Source organism: Scomber scombrus, chromosome 6 (genome assembly GCF_963691925.1).
Source record: "Scomber scombrus chromosome 6, fScoSco1.1, whole genome shotgun sequence".
In the NCBI taxonomy this organism is placed as follows: domain Eukaryota; kingdom Metazoa; phylum Chordata; class Actinopteri; order Scombriformes; family Scombridae; genus Scomber; species Scomber scombrus.
The window spans coordinates 24,326,389-24,350,562 of record NC_084975.1 but is presented as its reverse complement, the minus strand read 5'-3'; the positions used below and the strand labels follow the sequence as shown (position 1 = coordinate 24,350,562).

Below are 24,174 nucleotides of genomic sequence, written 5' to 3'. Positions count from 1 at the left end.
TAATCTATTTAAGACACACTTGTAAAACTGTGAACCTGTTTCTTAAGGCCAACTCAAAGTTTCTGCATCCACTTTACCCTCCTCAGTAAATCCATGCCATGTTTTGCAGCAGGCCTGGAACAAAGTCCAGGTTTTCTGTGCAGCATGCAAAGCGGCCAGCCTCCTCCTACAGTTGTGATAGTCGAAACTACAAAACAAAACTTGGATCCAATGTATTACTTCTTTGCTTTGACCAGATGTGAACTCTACAAGAAATTAGAGTAAATAAGTAGTTTTTGCTAGATTAAAGAGAGCAAACTGCTTAGGAACCACTGCAAATTTTGCCAACCCTTTGGTTTTTTCTTCTTTCTTTTTTTTTTCCAGCATTCCTCTTTTTTTTCAGAAACAGATGCTTCTTCCTCTTCACGTGAGGGTGAAACATTACAACTGTAATAGTGTGTTTAAGGCAAATATGCTGAATGTGTTTGAAGGCTTTTAACTGCAACAATGCAAGCTGATTTAGATTGATCAAAGAGATTGTTTATTTTCTGTCTTCAGATTAATGAATTATTTCAGACATTTTGGCTTAACTGATGTGCAAAAGATACTTGTCCTGTAAATTTGAACTCTTTCTGTGTTTTATTTTGTTTGGTGTGAGGCTCATTTTTTGGATTTCAGGTCAGCCTTTTGCTGTCAGTGAAGTGTCAAAGTACACAATCTAGAAATAGCTCTTACTGCCAGTAACTGGGAAAAGGGTGTGTGTGGTTTTTGCAGTAAAACATTTCCAATAATGATCCCTTACCCGTGCAATGTTCACATATAAATGTTCAGAAATATTGCACAAATACATCTACTTGACACAATTCACAAAGAAAAGAAAAAGTCACAAAGACATGTAAAAATATATTTGCTCTCAGACTTTGTGATGAGTACATGAATTGTTCATTCAGCTGACGACCTCCTCATCAACATCTGACTGAGTGGAAACCAGACTTCTCGGTTTGAGTCAACGTTTCCACGTGACGATCACCTCCTCACCATGGCCGGTGACCCAGACCCTTACATCTTCTTCAGTGACACTCTACCCAGTGACATCCGCTTCCTCCCTCCGCTGGCCAATGGCCTTCTGGGCTGGAGGGTGTACAACAATATCATGCACATGGGTGGCGTGTATAACGGAGAGGGAGGCCAGTGCCACCGTGCAGATGTTCCCTGTCCTCTAGCTGTGAAAGTGGAGACAGAGGAAGCTGCCAAACACTGTTACAGCCTGGACACGAACACAGGTAGCCTCTCCAGTGTTTGATTTTGGTTGATGTCTCATTCTATACTGGGAAGAGTTGTCACTGCTAATTGTCTGATCTTCTCAAACAGGTGTTTTTACTCACACTCTGAGCTTGGCCAATGCAACAGTCTCACAGTCTTTGTATTCACACCGGCACTACCCCAACATGATGGTGATGGAGATTATGATGGTGCGTCAGGTGGCGTCAGAGGAACCCATCACTGTTAATCTGGTCAGTTCGTTCACACCTCAGAGCAAAGACATTGTTTTTGAGCCTGGTCCTGATTATAAAGGAGGGAGGTGAGACTGACAAAACACACATTTTTTTTTCTATATGTTGCAGGTATGAACACTTTACAGTTTACGTTCCCTTCTTCCTCAGTCACATCCTGGGTCAGGTGACCACCGCTGAGTTCCCGGGTGGCCCCTGTCCAACAGTGCACCTTATCTGGTCCTACGTACCCTCCACTCTGACACTGGCCCCAGATCAGAGCGAGGGTCGCTGGGGCTACCTCCTAATTTTGGCCAACACTTTAGAGTCTGCTGAGGCCAGTTTTGATGAGGGGCTGAGTCTGAAGGCAACCGGGAACCTTCGTCCGTCTCACGAGAAGGCCTGGAAAGAGCTGTGGCTTCACAGCAGGGTGGAGGTGACAGGGTCAGAAAGCCTCAGCAAGGCTCTGATTGGTTGCATGTTCTACCTCCTCAGTGCCTTCCCCTCCATACATGACACCTCCAGCAGTTTTGGTGGAGTCAGTCCAGGTGGACTGTCTAATGGTGGGGACGGTCAGGACTACTGGGGACATGTTTTCTGGGACCAGGTGAGGCTACTGGCAGCTGATGCTTAGCTGTTTTAGTTGTGTGATTGTATGTTGAATCATGTAATGACACTAACGTCTTACAACAGGACATTTGGATGTATCCGAGCATAGCGCTTTTCTACCCCAAGCTAGCCCGATCTGTGCTGGAGTACAGGGTGAGGACCATAGACGGCGCAAAAGACAACGCCCAAAAGCAGGGCTTCAAGGTATGATGATCAGTGGGATACTCAGGTGCCACCATTACAGCGCTTCTTCATTTCTGACATGTTAGAGACATAATTTGACAGAATTTTAAGATTTTCACTGGAAGCAATTGTGAAACTGTGGTTATAAAAAGTGGTTACAAATCAGAAAAAAATGCAACACAATAAACACGAGTTAGACGTTAGAAGGTGTAAAGTTATAATCAGTGGTGGAAATTAACTCCGTACATATAGAGTGATGATAAAATGAGCCTTAAAACAGGATGTAATGATATTGCACGTACTGCTGACTAAACTGTCGCCATTAAAACAAGGAAAATGAAGAAAAGGCTCAGTGGGAATGTTTTCTGATAGTCAGCGGATAAGATAAGTCTTATCCGCTGACTATCAGAAAACAGCTGAACTGCGGCATGTAACAACAGGACATTTAACTGACTATAACTGACATGGCAGAATAACAGCAGAGTATTTTAGGGCTCATACTTTTAATCTTTGTGTGCTGTTGATTCTTTTAACAATGATGAAATTGTGTCTGAGTCTTCTGAAGACAAGATGCTGTCTGTGCAGGGACTGAAGTTCCCGTGGGAGAGTGCTGTGTCAGGGAGGGAGGTGTGTCCAGAAGACATTTACGGACAACAAGAGATTCACATCAATGGAGACGTCACACTGGCCTTCCAACATTATCTCTACCTCACTGAGGTACGCTTCTTTTATCCCCGCTCATGATTATGTCTTACCCTGGAGGATGATGTTATAACTAAGCTCTCTTTGCTCCAGGATGTGTCCATGTTCTCGGAAGGCCAGGGCTGTCAGGTGATCTGGGGCGTGGCTGACTACTGGGTCTCCAGAGTAAACTGGAACCCTGAGGCCCAGCAGTATCACCTCTTAGGTAAAGACCATTATTTTAGAAAAGACATTAAAGGATTGGTTCGCAGTTTTTCAAGTCTGTCATAAAACACTGACACATGTTTTTATTGCTGTCTTGGTTCATCCTCCTCAGACTGGTCATAAAGCACTTCCAACTTCCAAAATCCACAGTCCTTCTTTTTTTTTTAAAGTTTTTTTGAAGATAATGTGAGGTGTCTGATACCCAAATGATACAAATCAAGTTAGTATTGTTCAAAGTTAGAGTCTTTTTAGTGCCAAATTCCTTATTTTTACGATCCTTCCACTGCAGCTGAACAGGAAAACACTGTCCGTCGAGACACAAAAAGACTGAATGTGGAAAACATCCACTTTATCTGACTGAAGCCTCATATTATCTTCAGATAAACATTTAAATATATTTTTGCTCAAAACGAGGACTGTGGAATTTGGCTCCCATCACTTACATTGAAAATCCATTATGAACAGGTCTGAACAGGAGGAATGATTGCAGAGAGCAAAATATGTGTCAATGAAAATTTGGGCACCTGATTATTGTTTAAGATAGACTTGAAAAATTGCAAACTCATCCTTTAATTATACCCATAGATGAGGCCAGGTAATTTATTTAACATGACACAGTAATCTGGCTAATTCTTCAATGAATGCATAAGTAAAAAATACTCAAATACCACTGGAAAAAAAACTCCAGGCATGTTTAGGGTAAAATGAAAAATCTGCTTTGAATAATCCGTCTAATATGCTTTTTCCACTTGAGTTTTTCCATCAAAAAGTTTTATAATGACATCTACTCTTTCTGTACATTGAAAAATAAACAAATCTATGAATGTCTTAATATTTCTTATAAACATTTAAACCCACCAAAATATATTGTGAAAAAACATAATGTGGGAAATACAATTAAAATAATATGAAACATTTATCTTTTGTGCTCTTTAGATGTCATGCCACCAGATGAGTATTACTACAGTGTCAACAACTCTGTGTACACAAACACAGTGGCCAAATTCAGGTACTAGTGTTTACATATTTTTCTAACAGTACGTATTACTTTTATTTACACAAGTAACACAAAAAAATGTCTTATTTGTCAGTCTCCAGTTCGCTGTAGAACTAGCTGATATCCTCAAATATCCTGCACCAAAGGAATGGAAAACAGTGGCCGAACACATCAAAATACCTTTTGACGAAGGATCGCAGTACCATCCTGAGTTTGATGGTTATATCAAAGGTTCATTTTTAATTTGTTTTACACTGATCTACATAAAACAATGAAGTATCAATAACATGTTGTTAGAATGACCTTTGCACCTCCGGCAGGTCATCCAGTGAAGCAAGCGGACACAGTGATGTTGGGCTATCCTCTTGGGTTGCCAATGACCCCTGAGATCAGGAGGAATGATCTTGAAGCGTATGAGCCAGTAACTGACCCTCATGGACCAGCCATGACATGGGTAAAACACAGTTAACGGTGTATGGTTGGCGCAAACTGAATGCTGTTGTTAACTCTGCTTCTCTTCTCTTCCTATAAGGGCATGTTTGCAATCGGCTGGCTGGAGCTGGGGGAGGCTGAGAAAGCGCAGCGTTTACTCGAGAAGTGCTTCAAAAACATCCAGGGACCGTTCCAGGTGCTTTTCTGAGTCACACGCAGCCACATCAAACAACATGTGCCTCTTTAGTGAATACTAAGTGCATGTGTGATTACCTCTCCTCGCAGGTATGGAGTGAATCATCAGACGGCTCTGGTGCGGTCAACTTTCTCACGGGTATGGGAGGATTCCTGCAAGCTGTGGTGTTTGGTTATACTGGCATCAGGTTAGTCTTCAATCATCCCTCCATGCTCAATGATAAGAAAAAACACATTCACGCTGCACACAGTGACATAAAGTCATACCCCGTTTGTTTTTTTTCTTCATATTTTTAGAGTTCAGAAGGATTGCCTGGCCTTTTCTCCACTTCTTCCCAATGATATTTCTGAGCTTTGCATCCGTGGAGTGAACTACCTCGGCAATCAGTTGGACTGGCTGCTGAGGAAGGAGGAAATTTGCATCATAGTGAGGGAACAGGAAGGTGGTGCTGCCAGCGTAAAGGCCTGCGATCTACAGGTTGTCCTGAAGGCATCAGGAACCCAAATCCCTCTCACACCAGGTAACACACAAGCTAAGAGAGGCAGTAACAGACCATTTCTAGGTTTTTAGAACAAAGTTTATTCATGCAATCAACAAGAAAGTTTGAACACTTTTTAACAAGTACAGCCCAACAAAAGATAAGTGAATCTACATTAATCTCAGGAGAACAGTGTAAATATACTGTATATATATTTTTGGTTGCCCATGACATCACAAGTAGGGCTCAGTGTTTGAGTGACATTATCACTAAATGTGCAATACACTGCTTACTATTTGTTAAGTAATTTCATTATGCTATACAATTACAATAAAGGGCTTGAACAGTTTAAATGAATACATATTAATGAGGCTAGTCTTAAAGGATCAATATGTAAAATTATTGCTGTACTAACTCTAAACTATAAAATGACAATGATATGTTATCAGAGATTCAGGAAATATGCTAAACTGAAATACTGACTTCTGACTATAATACTACTGCTGCAGCTAGAAGCAAGAAAACAAACTGGATCAACAAAGATAGAGTTGAGATAGATTCCACCTGACCTAGAAACCCACATTAGCCTTGAGTCTGGGGAGTCTCCCCAGTATCTTGAATTTTTGTCTGCAGTACACATTTTAAACACTTGATGTCAGTGTTACATATTTCTCCTTTAAACTGCATATGTTTAATCTTGTCCAACTCCAGAAATGGCACCATGTCTCTAATCCAAGAAGAAAACTATGAAAAGCACTCACACTCGCGCCATTTCATAAGAATTAGCTCCTGGGATAGAAAAGTGGCAAAAGAGAGACAGGCTTGCATGAGAATCCTCTATCATGTTTCCCATAATGCAGAGAAAACCAGGAGCTCCAGAGGTTGTCAGTTACCTAAGAGAGTAATATAAAATGTGTCAGAACATAATCTGAGACATAATGTGGGAGTGATTGTGGGGACTTAAGTGCCAATCGCTGCACACTAGAGGATATGAAGCTGCCAAAACAAATTGACACTCAGGGAAATTAATTTGCTCAAACATTTGATTAAATCATGCAAAAGGTAACATCCTCCAGTGCAAACGCCACCTCAGTATAAAGTGGTAAATTATATTTTCCATTATGGGAAGGACTAGCAATTACCTGTTATGGCACAATAACTCAACATGAATTCAATTTATTTTCTGAGTCATTATGTTGCATGAAGACTCATTTTGTGATATTATTCATTATTGTGCCATTCTTACTTTGTTCCTTCATTTAATGTCTCATATTTCTTAATATGACGTTGATGATTTAACAGATTGATAATAATATCATATCTGTATTTTATATTTACAGGGAAGCCGGTGACTTTTGCTCGGGAGCCTGGGTGCATTCGTAAACTGGCTGTATCTTCTTCCTGTTGGCCTCTCTGAAACAGGAGCCCTGACCCTCCTAATTATTCCATTGAACCCAGAAAAATATATCACATTTTTTAATATCTGGGCTGTTGTTGTATTTCGTCATTAACCTGTTTAAGCATTAACAAACTGCATGAAACTCAACCAATAATAGTAACCTTAATTCCACGTCAAAGTCCAGCCATATGACCAAAAATACAAAATGGTTTACAAACTGTAAATGGACTGTTTATATTGATTTAATAAAAAGAGAAATGTAAGATGAAAACTGTAACAATCTGCTTCTTTATTATACAAAATGTCTGAAATGCTTAGTTATGCTCATATGAATGTGTTTGAAGTATGCAAACTAGAGCTGAAACAAGGAGAAAATTAACTGATTAGTTGCCAACTATGAAATTAATTGCCTACTATTTTGATAATCAGTTAATTGTTTGTAAAATTTCTAAATTTCTGATTCAAACTATTAAAATATAACATTTTTTTAGTTTCTTCAGACCTGACAATAAACTCAGTGGTTACACTTTGGGATTTTCTGTAAAAGAAAAAGGGTTACTACATGTTTCCTGCAGTTGTTACTGACACAACAGGAGATACAGTCTCCCATTGTGTTTTAGAATTGAATTTAGGATCTTATTACTGACTTCTAAGGTTCCTAATTAGATCTGGGTATTGTTTAAAAAATTACGACACCAGTACCAATCCAAGTACCCTTAAAGAGATACTGATATCAATTGAGTACTTCATTCGATACCCATTGTTCTTTAATCTGGTGTAACAGCCGTGTAGTGTAGCCACACTTTAGAGCGTTTAGGTGGCATATTGGCTGCTGAACTACTAAATGCGCTAACTCAAATTCACCACGACTTCACCACCACAGACAGGTTGTAGCGGCTGTGGCAGTGGGCCAATGACATGTCGCATTAAATCAAAGAAGGCTTGTGTCCATACAAATAGTCATATTTTCTAGTTCTGCAAAAAAGATCGATTGCAGGTATCATTTGACGGAAGACGTTTTGATACTACTTGGTATCGATTTATTTCTGAAATCAGCCCTACTCCTCATGGCCTCTCTCCGTGCTATATCTATGACCTCTATGACCTGACTGACAGCCTTTCCTGATTTTAGTTTTGAACTGTTGTTTCTTTTAAAATCACCCCCTCTTTTTTTCCTACTGAATTGATTTTTATGCACTCAATCATTTAAAAAAAAAAGTGTTTGAAAACCTAATGATTTTATCACTTATTTTGCTGCCTTTGTGAGTGACTGTAACATGGATTTTGAAAAGTGCTTCATGAAAAAATAAAAAAAACAAATGTATAATGATAAATAAAAAAACAAATAAATAAATAAGTGAATAAGTAAATAAATGATAGTAATAATCATAATAGTCGTGTTTATTTCATTATAAAGCCCCTTTCAAACGCCATGCGCTGAAAGACAAACCTGGGTGGAGCAAAGTACATCCTGCCAGATTTCAATTGGTTGATTTAAAACTGAGCAGTGACGTCACGCAGTCCTGAACTTCCGTTGGGGTTTGCTCGATTTGGACTCACACGTCGACGGTTTCCGCACCCTGCACCATTGCAAACTATTAATTCCAGCGTCCGCCCCCTTCAGCATGTAACAACTCACATATCGAACGCCGCTCACTACACGTCACTGATTAGCCTCGCCTCGGGATTGGTCGGCCGAGTTTTGAACGAGCAGATTTATTTTGACGGCAGTATGCTGCGTTAGACGTTAGACTTATTTGAAAAATCAACGGAGCGGCGACCATCGGATTCAATTTCAGAAACTCGGACATCAAAGGTAAAAAGAAATGACTTTTGCTTGGCTCAGTTAACATTAGCTGGAAATAAAAACATTGCAGTCAACTCAGCTACTGCTATAAACTAACTTATTGTGTTTCCGAAGTACTTTTAACTTTTTGGTCTTTGCATGCTCATTGATAAAAATGGAGTGTTCACTTTTATCAAAGCTAACTTGTTACCAGGGAAACGTGAGCAAACCTTGAGTTAACATCATATTTTAAATAGTCTTGGTTTGTGTGAGACTGACTTTCTCCTGCTTTAGTTGTGTTATTACACGATGAGACAGTGGCACAGTAACGTTAGCTTAAAAACACATTTGGTAGCTTTGAGCTCATTGTTTTTAAATAGCTTCTATCCGCGTAAACGGAAGATACTACGCATGCGTCAACTACTCATTCAAGCACATTAACAGTGAAAGAAAAATTAAACACATTTGGTAGCTTTGAGCTCATTGTTTTTAAATGGCTTCAATCCGAATAAACGGAAGATACTACTACACTGAAAGAAAAATTAAACTGGTGTCTCCATATTATCAGAATGTACATTGAAGTTGAATACACCACTCTGACCTTTTTTATTCGTTCTGCTTTCTTAAACATGTCCCAGCTTGTCCCGATTTAATAGAGCAATCTCACCCTCAGGCAGCCACCATGAGCGCCATACTATCATCCGTACAGTCGCTCATGCAACTGTTCGGTGGCAAAACGCAAGAATTCATCGATGACATCGATAATGTCCACATGGTTTGGCTTGAGGAGATCCAACAAGAAGCCAACCGGATGTTCTCAAGGTGAGCTCAAAGTAAAGTCTTTAAAACATTGCCCACATTTTGAGATCTCTTTCACAGGTTTCCATCTTCAGAAATCTGTTGTCATGTGTGGTGTGTCTCTTAAATTGTCTTCAGTGTTTTACTGATGAAGTTGTTTCTTTTTAATTTCAGAGATTTCAATGCTGAGCCTGAATTAATGCCAAAAACACCATCACAGAAAAAGAATAGCCGAAGGAAGCGTGTATCTTTAGGGCGCCAGGAAGAAAATCAAGCCAAGCGAAGGTTTGTTGCTTTCATTACCGGTTTCATTGTCACATTTCTTTAAACCTGAACTTAATTAAACGTGTTACATGTTTTATTATTCTAAAAATGTCTCTTTGCTGTCCAGATTTTCAAAGGGAAGGCGCAGTAATCTTCGTGGCACTTCTATCAAGTCGCTGAACTTCATTGCTGAAGAAGAAACCCCTCCAGAGGCTTCCACCTCCGGAGTGACCACACAGCCGAAACGCACCACCCGCAAAAACAAACAGACAAAGACCGAGGTGGGCGGGGATGTGAGCCTGTCAAATGAAGAGGTGCAGTACAAGCCGGTGCTGGTAGAGGATGAAGAGGTTGATAAAAATAGAGAGGTGAACAATGCAGGAGTTGAGCCAAAACGCACCACCCGTAAAAACAAACAAACAGAGCCTGAAGTGGCGGAGCTTGAAGAGGTGGATACAAATAGAGAGGCGAATAATTCCAAGGTTGAGCTGGATGAACCACAAAGCACTTCCCAGCCTCCACCCAAGATACCTTCACCCAAGGTTGTTGTGAGCATCTCCGCAACAGACCGCATGTCTGCCGAGCTTGCCAAAAAGCCGGAGTGCTCTCCTGGCCGCACAGCTGCTAAAATAACGATAGCTGGCAAAGCTCAGAGCTCACGGCGGAGCTCCACGCGGTGCTCTCTCAATGTCCGCCACTCCCTGGCTGGTCTGCGGCACAGCATGACACAGGAGTCTGTTCGCCGTGCTTCACGTCGTTCTATGCTTCAGAGGAAGAAGACTCGCATGGGCAACTCAACGTGTAGCAGCAGTGTTGGTGAGAAATGCGTTGTGTTTTCCTCATTATGACCTAAAATGCAAAAAATAATAATGTTACCATTCCTCCACTCTGATTCTCATTAAACAGTCTATGATATTTTGCTATTTCTTCTTATTGTAGATGATTCGTGCATGGAGTCTGCTGAGGAGGAAGAGGATGGAGAGCCGTAAGTAAAGACTAAAATGTTTTCTGTGTATACTCTTTTTATTGGTATTTATCATATAGACAAACACAATCCCCACAACATACCCTCCCCAACATTCTATTGTTGCAATAAATTGGGCAAAAAAAACAGACAGAAAGCACAAGCGTCATAGGTATATAGGGAATAATAATAAAAACAATAATAATGATTATAATAATTCTGTACACCTTTTCTTTTTTATTATTATTATAAAGTACTTCCTCTTCAGTATCAATTCATCTAGAGGCTAATTCAATTAATCCCCCTAATCATTTACATTTTTCATGTTATCAAAATAGTTTAAGAAAGGGCTCCACACTTCATAGTATTTAGACTTGAAGCCCTGTAGGGTGTATTTAATTTTTTTTACCAACTTTAAGTGAAACAGAACATCTCTCAACCATCTAAGCATGGGAAGGAGGTCTAGTTCTAGTCCATCGCTCCCACCTTTCTACAATAAACAAAACTGGGCAAGGCCTAACATCAGTGTCACCTGCAAGAGGTGTAGTGCAGCTCCAGCTAAAATTTTTTCTTTGCATGGATTAATATATTTCTTGATGGTTACAGGAAAATAAATGTCAACCCTCTTGTCAATTTTCAGCTGTATTTTAGCTGTGATGTTTTCCATAATGAACGCATCATTCATCTTTTGTTGCCATTGTTTTATGTTTGTGGCTGCAACATTAAGATTGTAGTAGTTTTTTTTTTTTTTTAATTAAACGTTGATTCCTGAATTTTATTTTTTTTTCACCGTTTTGATATGACAAGAAAAAGCCTATATCAGTTGATGAGGCTTTAATGAGAGCACTGGGGCTATAGCAGCTTTTTTAAACAGTGACCACAGATGACTGCACGTGAAATCAAGCTTCTTTTTTTACTTTAAATGTTTCTTACTGGATTTCTTTTTTTTTAATTTGCTGCTACAGACAGTCCGAGGCTGTGACTGCAGACACAGAGGTCGATGCAACAGCTGATGAATCTAACAAAACTCCAGAGGTATGAAGAAGTTTTTGTCCACAAATGTCACACTTTAGAGCTGAATTTAGTCTTTCGTCATTAATCAGCTGATGTTTCTTTTATTCTCTCCGCATTATTCGTATCAAATGTGTAGGTTAAGCAGAAAATAAATCCATCTGTTGGACGTATTACTCGCTCTGTGGCTGCACACTCTCCCAAACTGGCACATCAGGTATTGCTTGCTGCCGAGCCAAAACTGAACACTCCCGACAGGAGAGCCGGTAAGAGTGTCCTTCACTTTATCATCTGATTCTTGTTAAATATAAACCTGATTTAACAGTTTTGCATAGAAAAACATCTTGCATGTGCTAAATGTTTTCTGTTTATGTTTCAGTTGTCGCTGACAAGCAACAAAATTCACAGTCAAAACGGAGGTGAGGGCCTGTGTGTACTTTTACGCGTCTGCTATGAGGATTACATAGGCTGTCTGGATTGGTTTCTTTGTAATAAAGAAAGCTGTGGAGAATCATTACTAATATTTTGAATTTGTTTCCGGATACATTTTGTGTTGACTAAAACTTCTTCTTTGTCTGTAGGTCAAGTCAGAGCACCAAACGCAAAGCACCAGATACTGTAGAGGAAAGTCCCTCAAAGAGGATGACTCCTCCCAAGAAAAGCCAAAGCGTAAGTTGCTTTAATCAAGCTGGGTTACGTGAAAATGTTTAAAAATCAAAATAATGCTTTCTTTATCAAGTAGGAATGTTTTTAAACTATTTTTTCTTTTTAAATAAATAGGCAATCAGGCCCAATATGAGATCTTTCCTCCACACCGTGCAAAAGAATCAGATGCTCATGATGACTCCCAATTCCCTCGGGCGTACTGGTGTTATCAAGTCCTTCATTAAGCACACAACTCCTCTGAAGATCGACAATAAGGTTAGTCGAACACTTAAGTCATTTTTGTAACTTAACAAAGCTCCACCATAAAGCTGAAAATATTCACCTTTGTTACCGTTTGTTTTGTCGTTACTTTTTTAAAATAACTTTTTGAACTTAATTACACAGCAGGGAATACTTTCTAAACACCACCAGACAAAAACTGAGTATGTTCTATTGCAGTAAATTGAAAACGTATAACGGTTTTATATCGGCACAACCTCTGCTGTAATTGTTATCAGTTATTTAATTTGAAATAATTTGCATCCCTAAAACCAGAATCTTGTTTTTTGGGGGGGACAAACAAGTAAAAATATAAGTCAGGTGATATAGCCCACAATGATGCAGTCAAATATCTCTATTAAACCTTTGAGTACCAAGTTTTAAAAATATTACAGCTCACATTTTGTGTTGAGAAATCAAATCTTTTGGTCCTCTTACTTGGATGTTGTTGTTTTTTTTTTTCTCCCCTCTCCAGTTGAGCTCTGGTATAGTGGTAAGTTTAATGTTGGAGCACTGTGTGTTGTTTGTGGGCATTTGGTGGTCTTTAATAATTGAATGTGCAGCTTGATTAAATGTTACAACCTACCTTTTAGATATAAGCCCCTTTCTCACATCCAGGTTAGACCATAAATAATCTGTGGTCAGTCTCTCATAAAACACTCTGCACATAATTTAGGATTTAGTTAGATTTTTGTAAGTCTCGGCCTCCATTGTGAACAGCAGTGGATGTTTCTCTGTAAAGGTTCGATGCCAGACTCTCTACATTTTGATTTGTTGATATAGCGAGCAGACCTGTAGCACATTTGAACAATTAATATCTGATCCTCGAGCCACATTTTTATGCAGGATTCAGGTGTGAAAGGGGCTTTACACCACACATTTCACCTCCGAACACCCCCCTGGCTGCACTTGTTAGTTGATAGCATCTTCTGGGTCACTAATGCTCATCCCCTTGCTGCATTTTATTCTAACAACCCTTCCAAAAAGAATAAAAAAACCCACCTACAGTAGTTTTGGTAACCTCACTCGTAGATTCCAAAACATAATTAGATCTGAAATAGAAATTGAAGTGAAAATCCATTTTAACCAAAGATCACATTATAATGATGTTGGAGATCTCCCCACAGACGGTGTGCTGTGTGAGGAGAGTATGTTCTCTCTGTCATTTTGGGTTGGATCTTTTTTTTTTTTAGAGTAACTTGTTTTTGTAATTAAATGTTATTTAGCAACTCTCACAAGGTAATTAGGGCTTTATCAATATTATATTTGTGATATGAAACTAGTTATCATCTTAATTTTTGGATATCTATGTGATATCGATGTAATTGTCTTTTTTAGTTTTTTGGTTTTAAAGGCTGAATAACAGTGAAGTGATGTAATTTTCTGTCATTATATTCACATTACTGATGATGATTTATCAAAAATCTTCTAAGATAACTTTCAAATGTGATTGATCATTTAAATGTGTCTCAGTTTGTATTTTACTCTTTCCATGTCAAGTTTTGGGCTTCTTGCTCAGTTGAAGTTGTTCACACAGAATTTCAGAGGTCAAAGTGTTCAAAGGTCCTTTAGTTGATTGGTGTGAAGACAAACTTGATTAAACTCTTCTAGGTCCACAGTCTTCATCTGCTAACTTCTACTATCTGGTGTTTTTTCTTTAGGAGGATCTGTTTCCACACTAATGCACTCCACCTGCTGCTTTGGATTTTTGTGATATTTTCCACCTGTTTTCACTAAGTTTGTGTTCACTGTTTCGGTGAGCGTGCCTTTTCCTATTTAAGTTGAACTTGTTTTCTCTCTTCTTAGACAAAAGAGCGTCACAAACTGGAAGCACTTAAAAAGAAGCAGGAACAAGAGGAGGAAAGACTGAAGAAAATGGAGGAGGATAAGAGAAAGAAGCAGGATGAACTTAAAAGGTTAAATTTATTATACAGTCTGACTGAACATACGAGTGATTTGTTCATCAATTGTTCAAAATATAACTTAATTGAATTTGTGTTCTAGGAAGAGGGATGAGAGGCTAAGAAGAGTGTATGAGGCCAAAATAAAAGAAGAGCAGAGGAAAGAAGAACAGAAAAAGAAGGTTGAGCAAAAAATGGCTCAGATTGATGAGAAAAATGACAAGGTACTAAATTTATTTAATGTATATTCACTTCATAGCAGATTGGAGCTGGCCAACTGGTTATGAGGGAAAACATAACTGCAACGTCACTCCCTCTCTTCCTCTGTTTCCTGTCTGTCTCTACTGTTGCTATCAAATCAAGGAAAAATTCCCCAAAAAACATCTTTCAAAAACAGATTTAATCCTTTCGTCTAACGTTCACTGATCTTGTGCTGTGTTGATGCAGCGTCACGCGGATGAGAAGGCCAAGAAGAAGTTGGCCGTGAAACGCCAGGAGGAGATCGAGCAGAAACGGAAGCTGGAAGAAGAGTCTAGAAAGAAGCTTCAGGCAGTGAGACGATATTCATTTATGATTTTATTCTTACTTCTGTAGCTGGGGGTGCATATCATCGTGTATCATTAATCGGCATCGATCTCCCGCTGCTTTGAATGATAACACGACAGACTATATGTAATACATAGCGATATGTAGATGTTTAGATTTACTTCCAAAAAATGATCCCATCATGTAGGGAAAATATTTTTAATAATTAAATTGTTTTGTTGCACAGTGTGATCAGGATTTACTGACGCTTTTCTTTTTTGTCTCTAACTTCAGGAGGAGGAGAAACGTCAGCAGGAGTTACTGGCCAAGAAGAAGGCCGAGGAGGAGGAGGAACTACGAGCTCGTAAACTGGCCGAAGCCCGCAGAGCTCTGGAGCTGAAGAGGGAACAGGAGCGTGAGAGAGAGCTTGAGAGAGAGCGACAAGTTGCTGCTGAAAGGTTATTTATTGTCTTTAACAGTAGATGTATAACAACCAACACTATAACCCATGTAGCCTAATAATCTTTGAACCTGGTAACGCTGATGAAGGCCGAAATACGAACATGTTTACGTGTTCAGAATTTGTTTTATTGACTTGACTTTTGATTATTATTATTTTTTAGGGAGCGATTGGATAGAGAAAGAGCTCTCGCTCTTCAACGGGAAGTCGAGAGAGCAGCAAGAGAGAAAGAGAGGAGAGAACTGGAGGAGAAAAGAAAGGCGCTTGAGGAAAAAAGAAAACGGGTAAGATATTATGTCTTTACCACGTGTACCAATGGTGATTGTTTTAGGAATCGAAAAGAATCCCATTTTTATAGTGCAGAAACATTGGAAAAGGGAAAGGAAAAATAACTTGTTGAAGTGGCGACAGGTCTCCCTAGTAGAGACGTGGCATTTATTTAAAATGATACTTCACCCAAAATCTGTGTGTCTGGGCACCTTAAATTAAATTATCATAAAATCCAGCTGTGACACATTATCAAAGGACACATATGTAACAGGTCTTAAAACTTCTCAGATCTCAGATTCTCGCATTTAAAAAGTACAAAAGAGAAGATCGTAAAACAAAAATTAACTTTTAAAAAGAGGTATCGTTGATTAGCGGCACAGTTTTTAGTAAATTAGTTTGATTTTGAATTGGGTCGGGAAGCTTTAACCTTAATGTAATCACTCTGGATAAACAGTCCACTCATATACAAGTCATCACTTCTGCTGTTGAGCCGCCTGGTTGTTGATGAGCTTTTTGTCCCTGCAGGAGGAGCAGCAGAGGTTGGCTGCAGAGGAGAAAGCTGCTAAAGAGAGAGAAGCTGCTGCTAAACAGGCTGCAAAGGTGAGCTGCTGGGAGATCACACTTACAAGCTCGGACGCATTTTGAACATTGTTGAAAGTTAACTTGAGGGTTAATTCTTAATTTTAAAGATGTTTCACACGACTCAGATTTTCTTACTTCATTAAGTCATGCAGATTGTTTTATTATCCACTAACTCCAGAGTAATATTGCACAGTTTGATTCAACACAATATGATGCAATTGTATGTGGTGCAAAAAAAAGATGTTATGTAGTTCATCATGTCACAGAGTGTTTGATTTTAATTCTAAAGCATAGAGCAAATCATAAATTAGCTTAAAAAGTGCCATTTTACATTACACTTATTTCTCAGCTCAGTAAACATTTAATTTTCTTTTTGATCTCTAAAAAGTTGGACCTTTCACATTCAGCCTTTTTGCGAGTCTTTTGTAGTGTAGTGTTCTCTATCTGCATATCTCTATAGTAGATATCTAGTAGTCATAAACAGATTTTTATAGATGTAATATTGTAGATATCCATGTATTGGTAGCCATGGGAAATAACTTTTTGGTCATTTTATCAGTGATGTTCTTCAGAGATATATATGTGTGTGCATATATATATATATATATATACATACATACATACATACATACACAGAGGACATCTTACTATGATGTATTAACTAAACTTTGTACTTTTCCCTTTTTTTTTGCCTCTGCTCCTACGAATTGAAGGCCGCTGCTAGCCTGAATGTAACTGTGGATATCGAGGTAACCTTTTTATAATTTATCAGTTTTGACCATAAGCCTAAAGCATGTTTAGAGATCTCGATGAAAGTAGTATTTACTGTTTGTTCTTCATCTTTTCGCAGCGCTCTGTAATGAGCACGCCTGTAGGAAAAGGTGGTGGTCTCAATGTGACCATGGATATTGAGGTACATTTTAATTTATGCACCTTTGGCACACATACTCCTCTGATTTCAATCTCAACACATGATAGAAATCTTGTACCAGAATAAAGGCTCATAAAATGTGTTCTATCTTCCTCTGCAGAAATCTCCACAGTCGTACGTCATCACTCCAAAAGGCGGAAACAAACCGATTACTTCCAAAAGTGCTGAAGATTACGGGATGGATCAGAACAGCGACGACTCGACTGATGACGAGTCTGCTCCGAGGAAACCGATCCCATCTTGGGCAGAAGGTATGAAAGGAATTATTTTAATTATAATTTATTTTTATGGTACACTTCTGGCGTTTTGTTGTTCATGAAACCAAGTCAATTATTTGTTAAACTTTTACCCAAATAGCAAATGTTAAACGAGTGTGTTTATCTGATCTAACGTAGGCTGCAGTCGTTATCATCTCCTGCAGTTTTTCATGGGCTTGTGGAAGCAGTTTTAACGTTAACAGCTCTGCCCTGCTCCTTATTCCATTTTTGGCGAAAATCACACTTCAGAAACATTAGCCAACATTAGCAGAGATAGCATCGTGTTAGCTGTTTGTAGCAGACATGTTTGGGGTTTGGCTGTTATCTCAATGTGATTCCAGTTTCTTTGCTCTTAAGTATTAAACGAATAGTATTTTAATGTTTTTTTTCTTCTCTTCCAGGTCACAATCTGCAGCAGATTATCATGAAGCAGTACTTCAACCCTCCCGACATGGACTCGTTCTTCGGAGCGATTGAGGCCCCAAAACTGGAAAACATCTTTTACAAGAGCAAGCCGCGTTACTTCAAGCGTACGAGCTCCGCTGTGTGGCACTCGCCTCCAGTTAAAAACTAACGTCTGTGTACACGGATTTTAATGTAGTACTGTATAAAGTTTGTTTTTTAAAAATATTTCTAATAAAGTTAAGATGGGATTCAAGAGACTTTATTAATATTTGCACAGGATGCGCAGATATTGGAAATTTTCAGTCGGGTTTAAAAAAAAAAAAAAAGGAAACAAATTTACATTAAAATAAATTCAGACTTAAAATAAAAACAGTTGTGAGGTCGGAGAGGGTTCGGGTTCACCCTTCAACAAAGACTTCTAGTGAAGCTCTGGATCAGTAGGTTGAAGCAGGTGTCACTCATTAAGAAAAAACACAGATTGCAGGACTTTTAATTAATAAAGAAGCAAGGTGTTTTAAGTGCCAGATGTTGGTAATTCACCGTCCAGGGAGTGTGTGTATATGTGGTGTCAGAGCATGCACACACACACACACACTTTGTAAATTAAAAAAAAAAAAAAAATGCTGCTGGGGATGAATCTGTTGCTGAATCTAGTTCGGTGTGGTCAGTGACGTCTCAGGTTGTAGTCTGAGTCCCTCCACCTGGCCTCTGATCAGAGAGTGTCGTGGGGTTTGCTGCACTGTTTGCAAACAGTGCAGGGTCTCTACAGAGGGGAGATGGGAGCCGATAACCTCTCTGCACTTTTAACAGCCTGTGATCCTTCTGGTCAAGATCCACTCAGCGAGTCCTTGTTTGGGTGAGGGGTCGACAACCTCCACGTTTCTTTTCTTTTCTTTTTTTTCTTCCTTTTTTACTAGTCTGTAAAATATCATGGATGTAAGTGAAGTTGATGCTTTCTCTTGTGGATGTGGGTGTGTGTCATAACTCAGTGGAGTTGTGAATGTTTGAAAGTTTGGTTATTGTTTTTTAAATTTGTATAGTGTGTATAATGACTGCGTAAATGATAGTAGAAGTCCCATGTTTGGGATTTATTACAATACATTAAAATTGGTTGATTACCCAAAAATGATGTGTAGGTTGCAGTTTTTGATCAGATTTTACAACACCTGAGGGGCATTTTGAGCTGTCATAGTATGAAATATATCACATGTGTTAATGATAGTTGGATGTGGAAAGTAACTAAGTATGTTTACTCAAGTAGTGTTAAGTAAAATGCTCAACACTACATGTCAAAGAGAAATACTGCACTTTTTACTCCTACATTTATTTGGATGCAGATTTGACATAATGGGTAATATAACACGCTTTTAAATACATCACATTGTAACCCATATTCTGACTCATTAATTTCTAAACCAATTCACATTCACAAATGCTGGTCCAGGCTGTGATGTTGCTGACCCTTTATGCCGATGGTTATATTTTTAATAATTCAAGATACAATTTTATTTTTTTGGAGCTATTTATTTAACTTTCTCAAAATAGTGACTTAGTTTTTCATTATTTTGAGATAGTTTCTCATTATTTTGATATACTATCTCAAAATAATGACTTAGTATCTCAATATAATGACTTGGTTACTCAAAATAATGACTTTGTATCTCAAAATAATGACTTGGTAACTAAAAATAATGAAGTATCTTAAAATAATGACTTGGTGTCTCAAAATAATGACTTGGTAACTAAAAATAATGAAGTATCTTAAAATAATGACTTGGTGTCTCAAAATGATGATTTAGTAACTTAAAATAATGACTTGGTAACTCAAAATGATGACTTAGTAACTTAAAATAATGACTTAGTAACTCAAAATAATGACTTTGACTTTGTATCTCAAATTGATGATTAAGTAACTTAAAATAATGACTTAGTAACTCAAAATGATGACTTAGTAACTTAAAATAATGACTTAGTAACTCAAAATAATGACTTTGTATCTCAAATTGATGATTAAGTAACTTAAAATAATGACTTAGTAACTCAAAATGATGACTTAGTAACTTAAAATAATGACTTAGTAACTTAAAATAATGACTTGGTAACTAAAAATAATGAAGTATCTTAAAATAATGACTTGGTAACTCAAAATAATGACTTGGTGTCTCAGAATAATGACTTAGTATCTCAGAATAATGACTTACCTTATGAGTTATTAGTATCTCATTATTTTTGACTTAGGCTACAGGATTATTTTCATCACATTGGCAGTTCGATAATTACAATTTTATGTAGGATTTTAAAGTCTTTAGCTTTGTTTGTGATACAGTACTTAGCCTAAATCCAAGCCCCTTTTCCAGTTTATATCTTTAATTTGTGATGTTGAACAGAAACAGCTCCTCGGGTCTCTTCGCCCCTTTAAACCCATCATGCGTCGCGTCCTGCGGTGCGTCGGTCCGGTAACGTGGGCACGTCTCCGGCTGGCTGTGCGTCGCTCCGGTAACGTGAGCTCGTCTCCAGCTGCAGCTTATTGTATTGATACCGACAGACTCTGCAGCTAAATTTCACACCGACAAAACAGGTGCGTCTACACACATCACAACCTGACTTCCACTCAGCCTTTCATCCATCTTATAAAGTGTTATCTGTGGTGTTGTATGTGCTGTTTCTGTTGCCGAGGTAACTTAACGAGCTAATGAAATAAAGTCTTGTTACAGGCTACACTAACACACCTAACATCATCACCACGGTCATTTTCTCATTACAAACCTCGTAGCAGCTGATGTTACAATGTTCGCCTGTGTATTAAAACACATTTTACAACTATCTGGTGGTGCTTTGAGGTGTTACTGTGAATCAGCTTCATGTCTTCAGCCTTTTAAATGATTTATTAGTAACTGTTAACAAGTAATCAGTTAAATCACCTCAGTTCTATTGCATTTTTATGGCCCAGTCCCTCATTGAATCATGTTAGATCTTTTTTTTTTTAGGCTTTTCAGTCGCTTATTGTGATGAAGGTCAGTCTGACTCAATCAATATGACTGTCATTGTGGCCTTTTTAAGGACGTTTTCATAATGTTTCAAGTCTTTCTTTGAAAACAACAATCAGGCACCAAAATTAAAATTTTGAAACATATTTTCTTGCCATACTCATTCCTCCTGTTCATACTCAACATTAGCAGATCCCTTCATTATTCATTTACAATTGTAAGAGATGGAGGCCAAAATCCACAGGCCTCCTTCTTCTGTGCAAAAATGTCTTATATAATTTTATGTGAAGCTAATATGAAGCTTCAGCCGTCCAAATGAGTCAAATCAAGTAGATATCTTTCAATGTTAGTCTTTTTAGTGCCAAAGCCCCTCTTGTTATTACTAAACTTTCACCGCAGCTCAACAGGGAAACACAAAGAAGGAATTTGATGCTATAACGACTATAAATATGGCAGATATCCACTTGATATGACTAACCTCTTTCATTGTCCATATAAGCACCTGATTATTGGTAAGTGATCACAGTGAGGTCTGTGTAAAGACCGATATCTCAGATCAAATACACCTGAAACTATCTGCAAAGGTGGATACTACAAGGTGTAAGTGAGAGGAGAAAATGAGTGTTTTTGTTAACTGGGTGACCCGATTCTGTCAGTAAGGGTTACTGTAGTTCGTTATTCCACCTGTCAGCTGATTTGCATTTAGTAGCTGTTTTTGAGAGGTATGTTAGTCGAATGTAGCAGGAGATTCAAAGACACAGGCTGATGTTTGCAGGGATAATGAAGGAGAGAAAGTATCATCAGCTGATGTCAGCATGATTCAACACAAACTGCATCAGCTGATTTTAAAGCACCAGGTTACAAAGCAAAGTCTAAGTCTTTGATTAGCATTTTCTTTTTATACTCGCTCATTATATTGATATCCAACAATTTACTACCTTACATGTGACCAACAGCAGACTCTCATGGACATGTGCCCACATTCATGTCTTCATTACTTTGATTAAAACAGAAATGACTTCGCAAATTCGGCAAAACTTCCACCAGGACTGCGAGGCTGCCCTCAACAGACAGATAAACCTGGAGCTGTACGCTTCTTATGTTTATCTCTCTATGGTAAGAAACACTTTGAAACAAGCAGAGCATCTTTTCTGCTCAGTGCTGTGGTGTTTTCAGCAGCTTTTCTATCTTTTTTTTTTCTTCAGGCATACTATTTTGATAGGGATGATAAATCTCTACCAAATTTTGCAAAGTTCTTCGGTGACCAGTCCAAAGAGGAGCGAGTGCACGCAGAGAAGCTGATGAGTCTGCAGAATGAGAGGGGAGGCAGGATTTTCCTTCAGGACATCAGGGTATGTTGTAATTAACAGTGTTACAGCGTCTTATTGTGAATTTAGTGCAAAAGCAGCACAAGTAGCAATTCATGATGTAATTGTTAATTCATGTATTGGTTATTTTTATGATGATTTTGGGGGGAACAGGGTGGAGGTTTCCTGCACAACTTCACCTACTTCCAAGGTGCATGGAGGAGGAAAAAAGTCTGAAGAAAGTCAAAGCTCCAGCAACACTTGTAGTACAGGAGAACTTTATTCACAGACCAATGCGTTTCGGCCTGTGGCCTTCATCAAGGTCCCCTCCACCCTGTTTCTTTTAAGATTTATTTTGGGCTTTCTTTTGCCTTCATTTAGTCAGTAGCTGGCAGAAAGGTTGACAGGAAACAGGGAGAAGGGAATGACCTGCAGCATAGGTCCCTGGCCAGATTTGAACCGGGACGCTGCAATTATGTGGCATGCACGCTAACCACTCAACCACCAGGGCGCTTTCTTCTCCACTCTGTTTCTACAGCATTCTGGCGCAATGACCCTGATAATTTTGGGTGGCAATAAAAGGTCAAAGTGAAAATGTCTGTGACTAATTACTAAGCCCAAATCGATGTCGTCTTTTTCTCTGACTAAAACTACAAAACCCATATGTATTAAAATTCCAGTTTTTAAAGTTTTTACTTAAAACAAATGTGATGTTTTCTAACATCAATGTTGAATAAGGGCCAAAGACAATCTCCACTTTTCTAAATTAATTTCTCTTCTATGTTTCTACCTCAGAAACCCGACAGGGATGAGTGGGGCAGCGGCCTGGAGGCTTTGGAGTGTGCTTTGCAGCTGGAGAAAAGTGTAAACCAATCCCTGCTGGATCTGCAGAAAATGGCGACTGAACACAATGATCCTCATGTAAGCAGCACTGAGAGAGCGTGCAGTGCCGGTCATTTGAAGGATATTGATGCTTTTTATTTATAGGGGCCTTTCAAAGCACTCAAGGACACCTTAGAAGACACACATAAAACAAACAGCAGTGCATCAAACGTCGTAAAATCAGCAAACATTGAAGTAGAAGTTAGTACAATAAATAAATATGAGATTACATAGTCAGTGTGAGACAGAGTATGCCACTTGGAATAGGTGTGTTTTCAGGCACGATTTAAAGGTGGAGACAGAGTCAGAAGTGTGAATGTCTGGTGGGAGAGAGTTCCAATGGCGGGGGTCAGATCGGCTGAAGGCTCTTGACCCCATGGTGGTTAAGTTGGCAGATGGAGCTGAGAGCTGGATGGCAGAAGAAGATCGGAGAGTGCGGGAGGGTGTGTAGATATGAACAAGTTCAGAAAGATCCAATGGGTTCCAGGTTATGGAGGATTTTAAAAGTGAGGAGCCGAATCTTAATTTGGATATGAGAGTTCAGTAAGATTCAACATCGTGTCTTTGTCTTTTTTGTTTTCCCACAGATGTGCGACTTCATTGAGACACATTTTCTGGATGAGCAGGTGAAATCTATCAAACAGCTCGCTGACTGGATCTCAAACCTGCGGCGTATGGGAGCGCCACAGACAGGCATGGCTGAGTATCTCTTTGATAAACACACCATGGCTGAAGAAGGCAGTTAAATGACACTGTAACACTGATGATCATCCTGGTCACCTCTGCATGTCAGTCAGCCCCCCCCGTCCTTCACATATACTGTATATATATTCAGATACCACTGCATTATTTCTGTTAGTTATCTGTCAATCAACTTAGTTTGCAAAAGCCACACATAGCTCTCTAAACTGGAGACCTGCCACTTCACTTCCCATTACATTCCAGATTTAAAAACCATTTGAGAGATGCACAAATAAAGACTGAGGAAATCTTTAATTATTTATCTTTTGAATATGTTCTAATGTGTGATGCCTAAAACAAGTACAATTTGATGTCCAAGTTGAAGTTTGTGGTAATTAAAAAAATAAAACATTTGCTTCTCTTTGAGCACTAAGTGTATGCCGGCTGGACTGTGTCACTGAAATATTTATAGGCTTTTATAATAAATACATGTGTGTGTATATAATAATAAATCTAAACTGTCTGTGAACATGAATGGCTCCTTTTTAATCAGGTTTATGACTTTCA

General features: G+C 38.7%; 3 protein-coding genes across 4 annotated transcripts; all 3 read left to right on the top strand.

The window, feature by feature from the left end:
* The first annotated feature begins 201 nt into the window (after positions 1-201).
* pgghg (protein-glucosylgalactosylhydroxylysine glucosidase) lies at positions 202-6,932 on the top strand. 2 transcript variants are annotated; one of them, XM_062420615.1, is made up of 14 exons: positions 202-406; positions 930-1,262; positions 1,351-1,561; positions 1,644-2,079; positions 2,166-2,285; positions 2,850-2,981; positions 3,060-3,171; positions 4,107-4,179; positions 4,262-4,398; positions 4,488-4,621; positions 4,700-4,795; positions 4,885-4,982; positions 5,092-5,315; positions 6,614-6,932. In XM_062420615.1, exons 2-14 carry the CDS (start codon positions 1,019-1,021, stop codon positions 6,688-6,690), a joined length of 2,094 nt encoding a protein of 697 aa, XP_062276599.1. In that variant the 5' UTR covers positions 202-406; positions 930-1,018; the 3' UTR covers positions 6,691-6,932. The 2 variants fall into 2 exon arrangements, with proteins under 2 accessions (XP_062276599.1, XP_062276600.1); XM_062420616.1 differs by having other exon boundaries at positions 243-260.
* A 1,520-nt stretch (positions 6,933-8,452) lies between these two features.
* incenp (inner centromere protein) lies at positions 8,453-18,797 on the top strand. The gene is made up of 20 exons (XM_062420327.1): positions 8,453-8,488; positions 9,132-9,280; positions 9,431-9,541; positions 9,648-10,336; positions 10,460-10,505; positions 11,450-11,519; positions 11,635-11,761; positions 11,875-11,914; positions 12,077-12,164; positions 12,276-12,416; positions 14,226-14,335; positions 14,424-14,544; positions 14,768-14,872; positions 15,140-15,303; positions 15,469-15,589; positions 16,101-16,175; positions 16,871-16,906; positions 17,008-17,070; positions 17,189-17,339; positions 17,747-18,797. The coding sequence occupies exons 2-20, from the start codon at positions 9,141-9,143 to the stop codon at positions 17,917-17,919; spliced, it is 2,571 nt and encodes an 856-aa protein (XP_062276311.1). The 5' UTR covers positions 8,453-8,488; positions 9,132-9,140; the 3' UTR covers positions 17,920-18,797.
* On the top strand, positions 16,871-23,940 carry fth1b (ferritin, heavy polypeptide 1b). The gene is made up of 5 exons (XM_062420328.1): positions 16,871-16,880; positions 21,750-21,853; positions 21,943-22,089; positions 22,840-22,965; positions 23,514-23,940. Exons 2-5 carry the CDS (start codon positions 21,752-21,754, stop codon positions 23,670-23,672), a joined length of 534 nt encoding a protein of 177 aa, XP_062276312.1. The 5' UTR covers positions 16,871-16,880; positions 21,750-21,751; the 3' UTR covers positions 23,673-23,940.
* The last annotated feature ends 234 nt before the right edge of the window (positions 23,941-24,174 follow it).

Excerpts from the sequence above, each read along its gene's own strand:
- pgghg (XM_062420615.1), top strand. The coding sequence starts at position 1,019 with ATGGCCGGTGACCCAGACCCTTACATCTTCTTCAGTGACACTCTACCC. Across the intron at positions 1,263-1,350 it reads CAGCCTGGACACGAACACAG|GTGTTTTTACTCACACTCTG; the intron begins GTAGCCTCTCCA and ends CTTCTCAAACAG. Across the intron at positions 3,172-4,106 it reads CCAGCAGTATCACCTCTTAG|ATGTCATGCCACCAGATGAG; the intron begins GTAAAGACCATT and ends TGTGCTCTTTAG.
- incenp (XM_062420327.1), top strand. The coding sequence starts at position 9,141 with ATGAGCGCCATACTATCATCCGTACAGTCGCTCATGCAACTGTTCGGT. Across the intron at positions 11,520-11,634 it reads AATCTAACAAAACTCCAGAG|GTTAAGCAGAAAATAAATCC; the intron begins GTATGAAGAAGT and ends TCAAATGTGTAG. Across the intron at positions 17,071-17,188 it reads ATGTGACCATGGATATTGAG|AAATCTCCACAGTCGTACGT; the intron begins GTACATTTTAAT and ends CTTCCTCTGCAG.
- fth1b (XM_062420328.1), top strand. The coding sequence starts at position 21,752 with ATGACTTCGCAAATTCGGCAAAACTTCCACCAGGACTGCGAGGCTGCC. Across the intron at positions 21,854-21,942 it reads CTTATGTTTATCTCTCTATG|GCATACTATTTTGATAGGGA; the intron begins GTAAGAAACACT and ends TTTTTTCTTCAG. Across the intron at positions 22,966-23,513 it reads CTGAACACAATGATCCTCAT|ATGTGCGACTTCATTGAGAC; the intron begins GTAAGCAGCACT and ends GTTTTCCCACAG.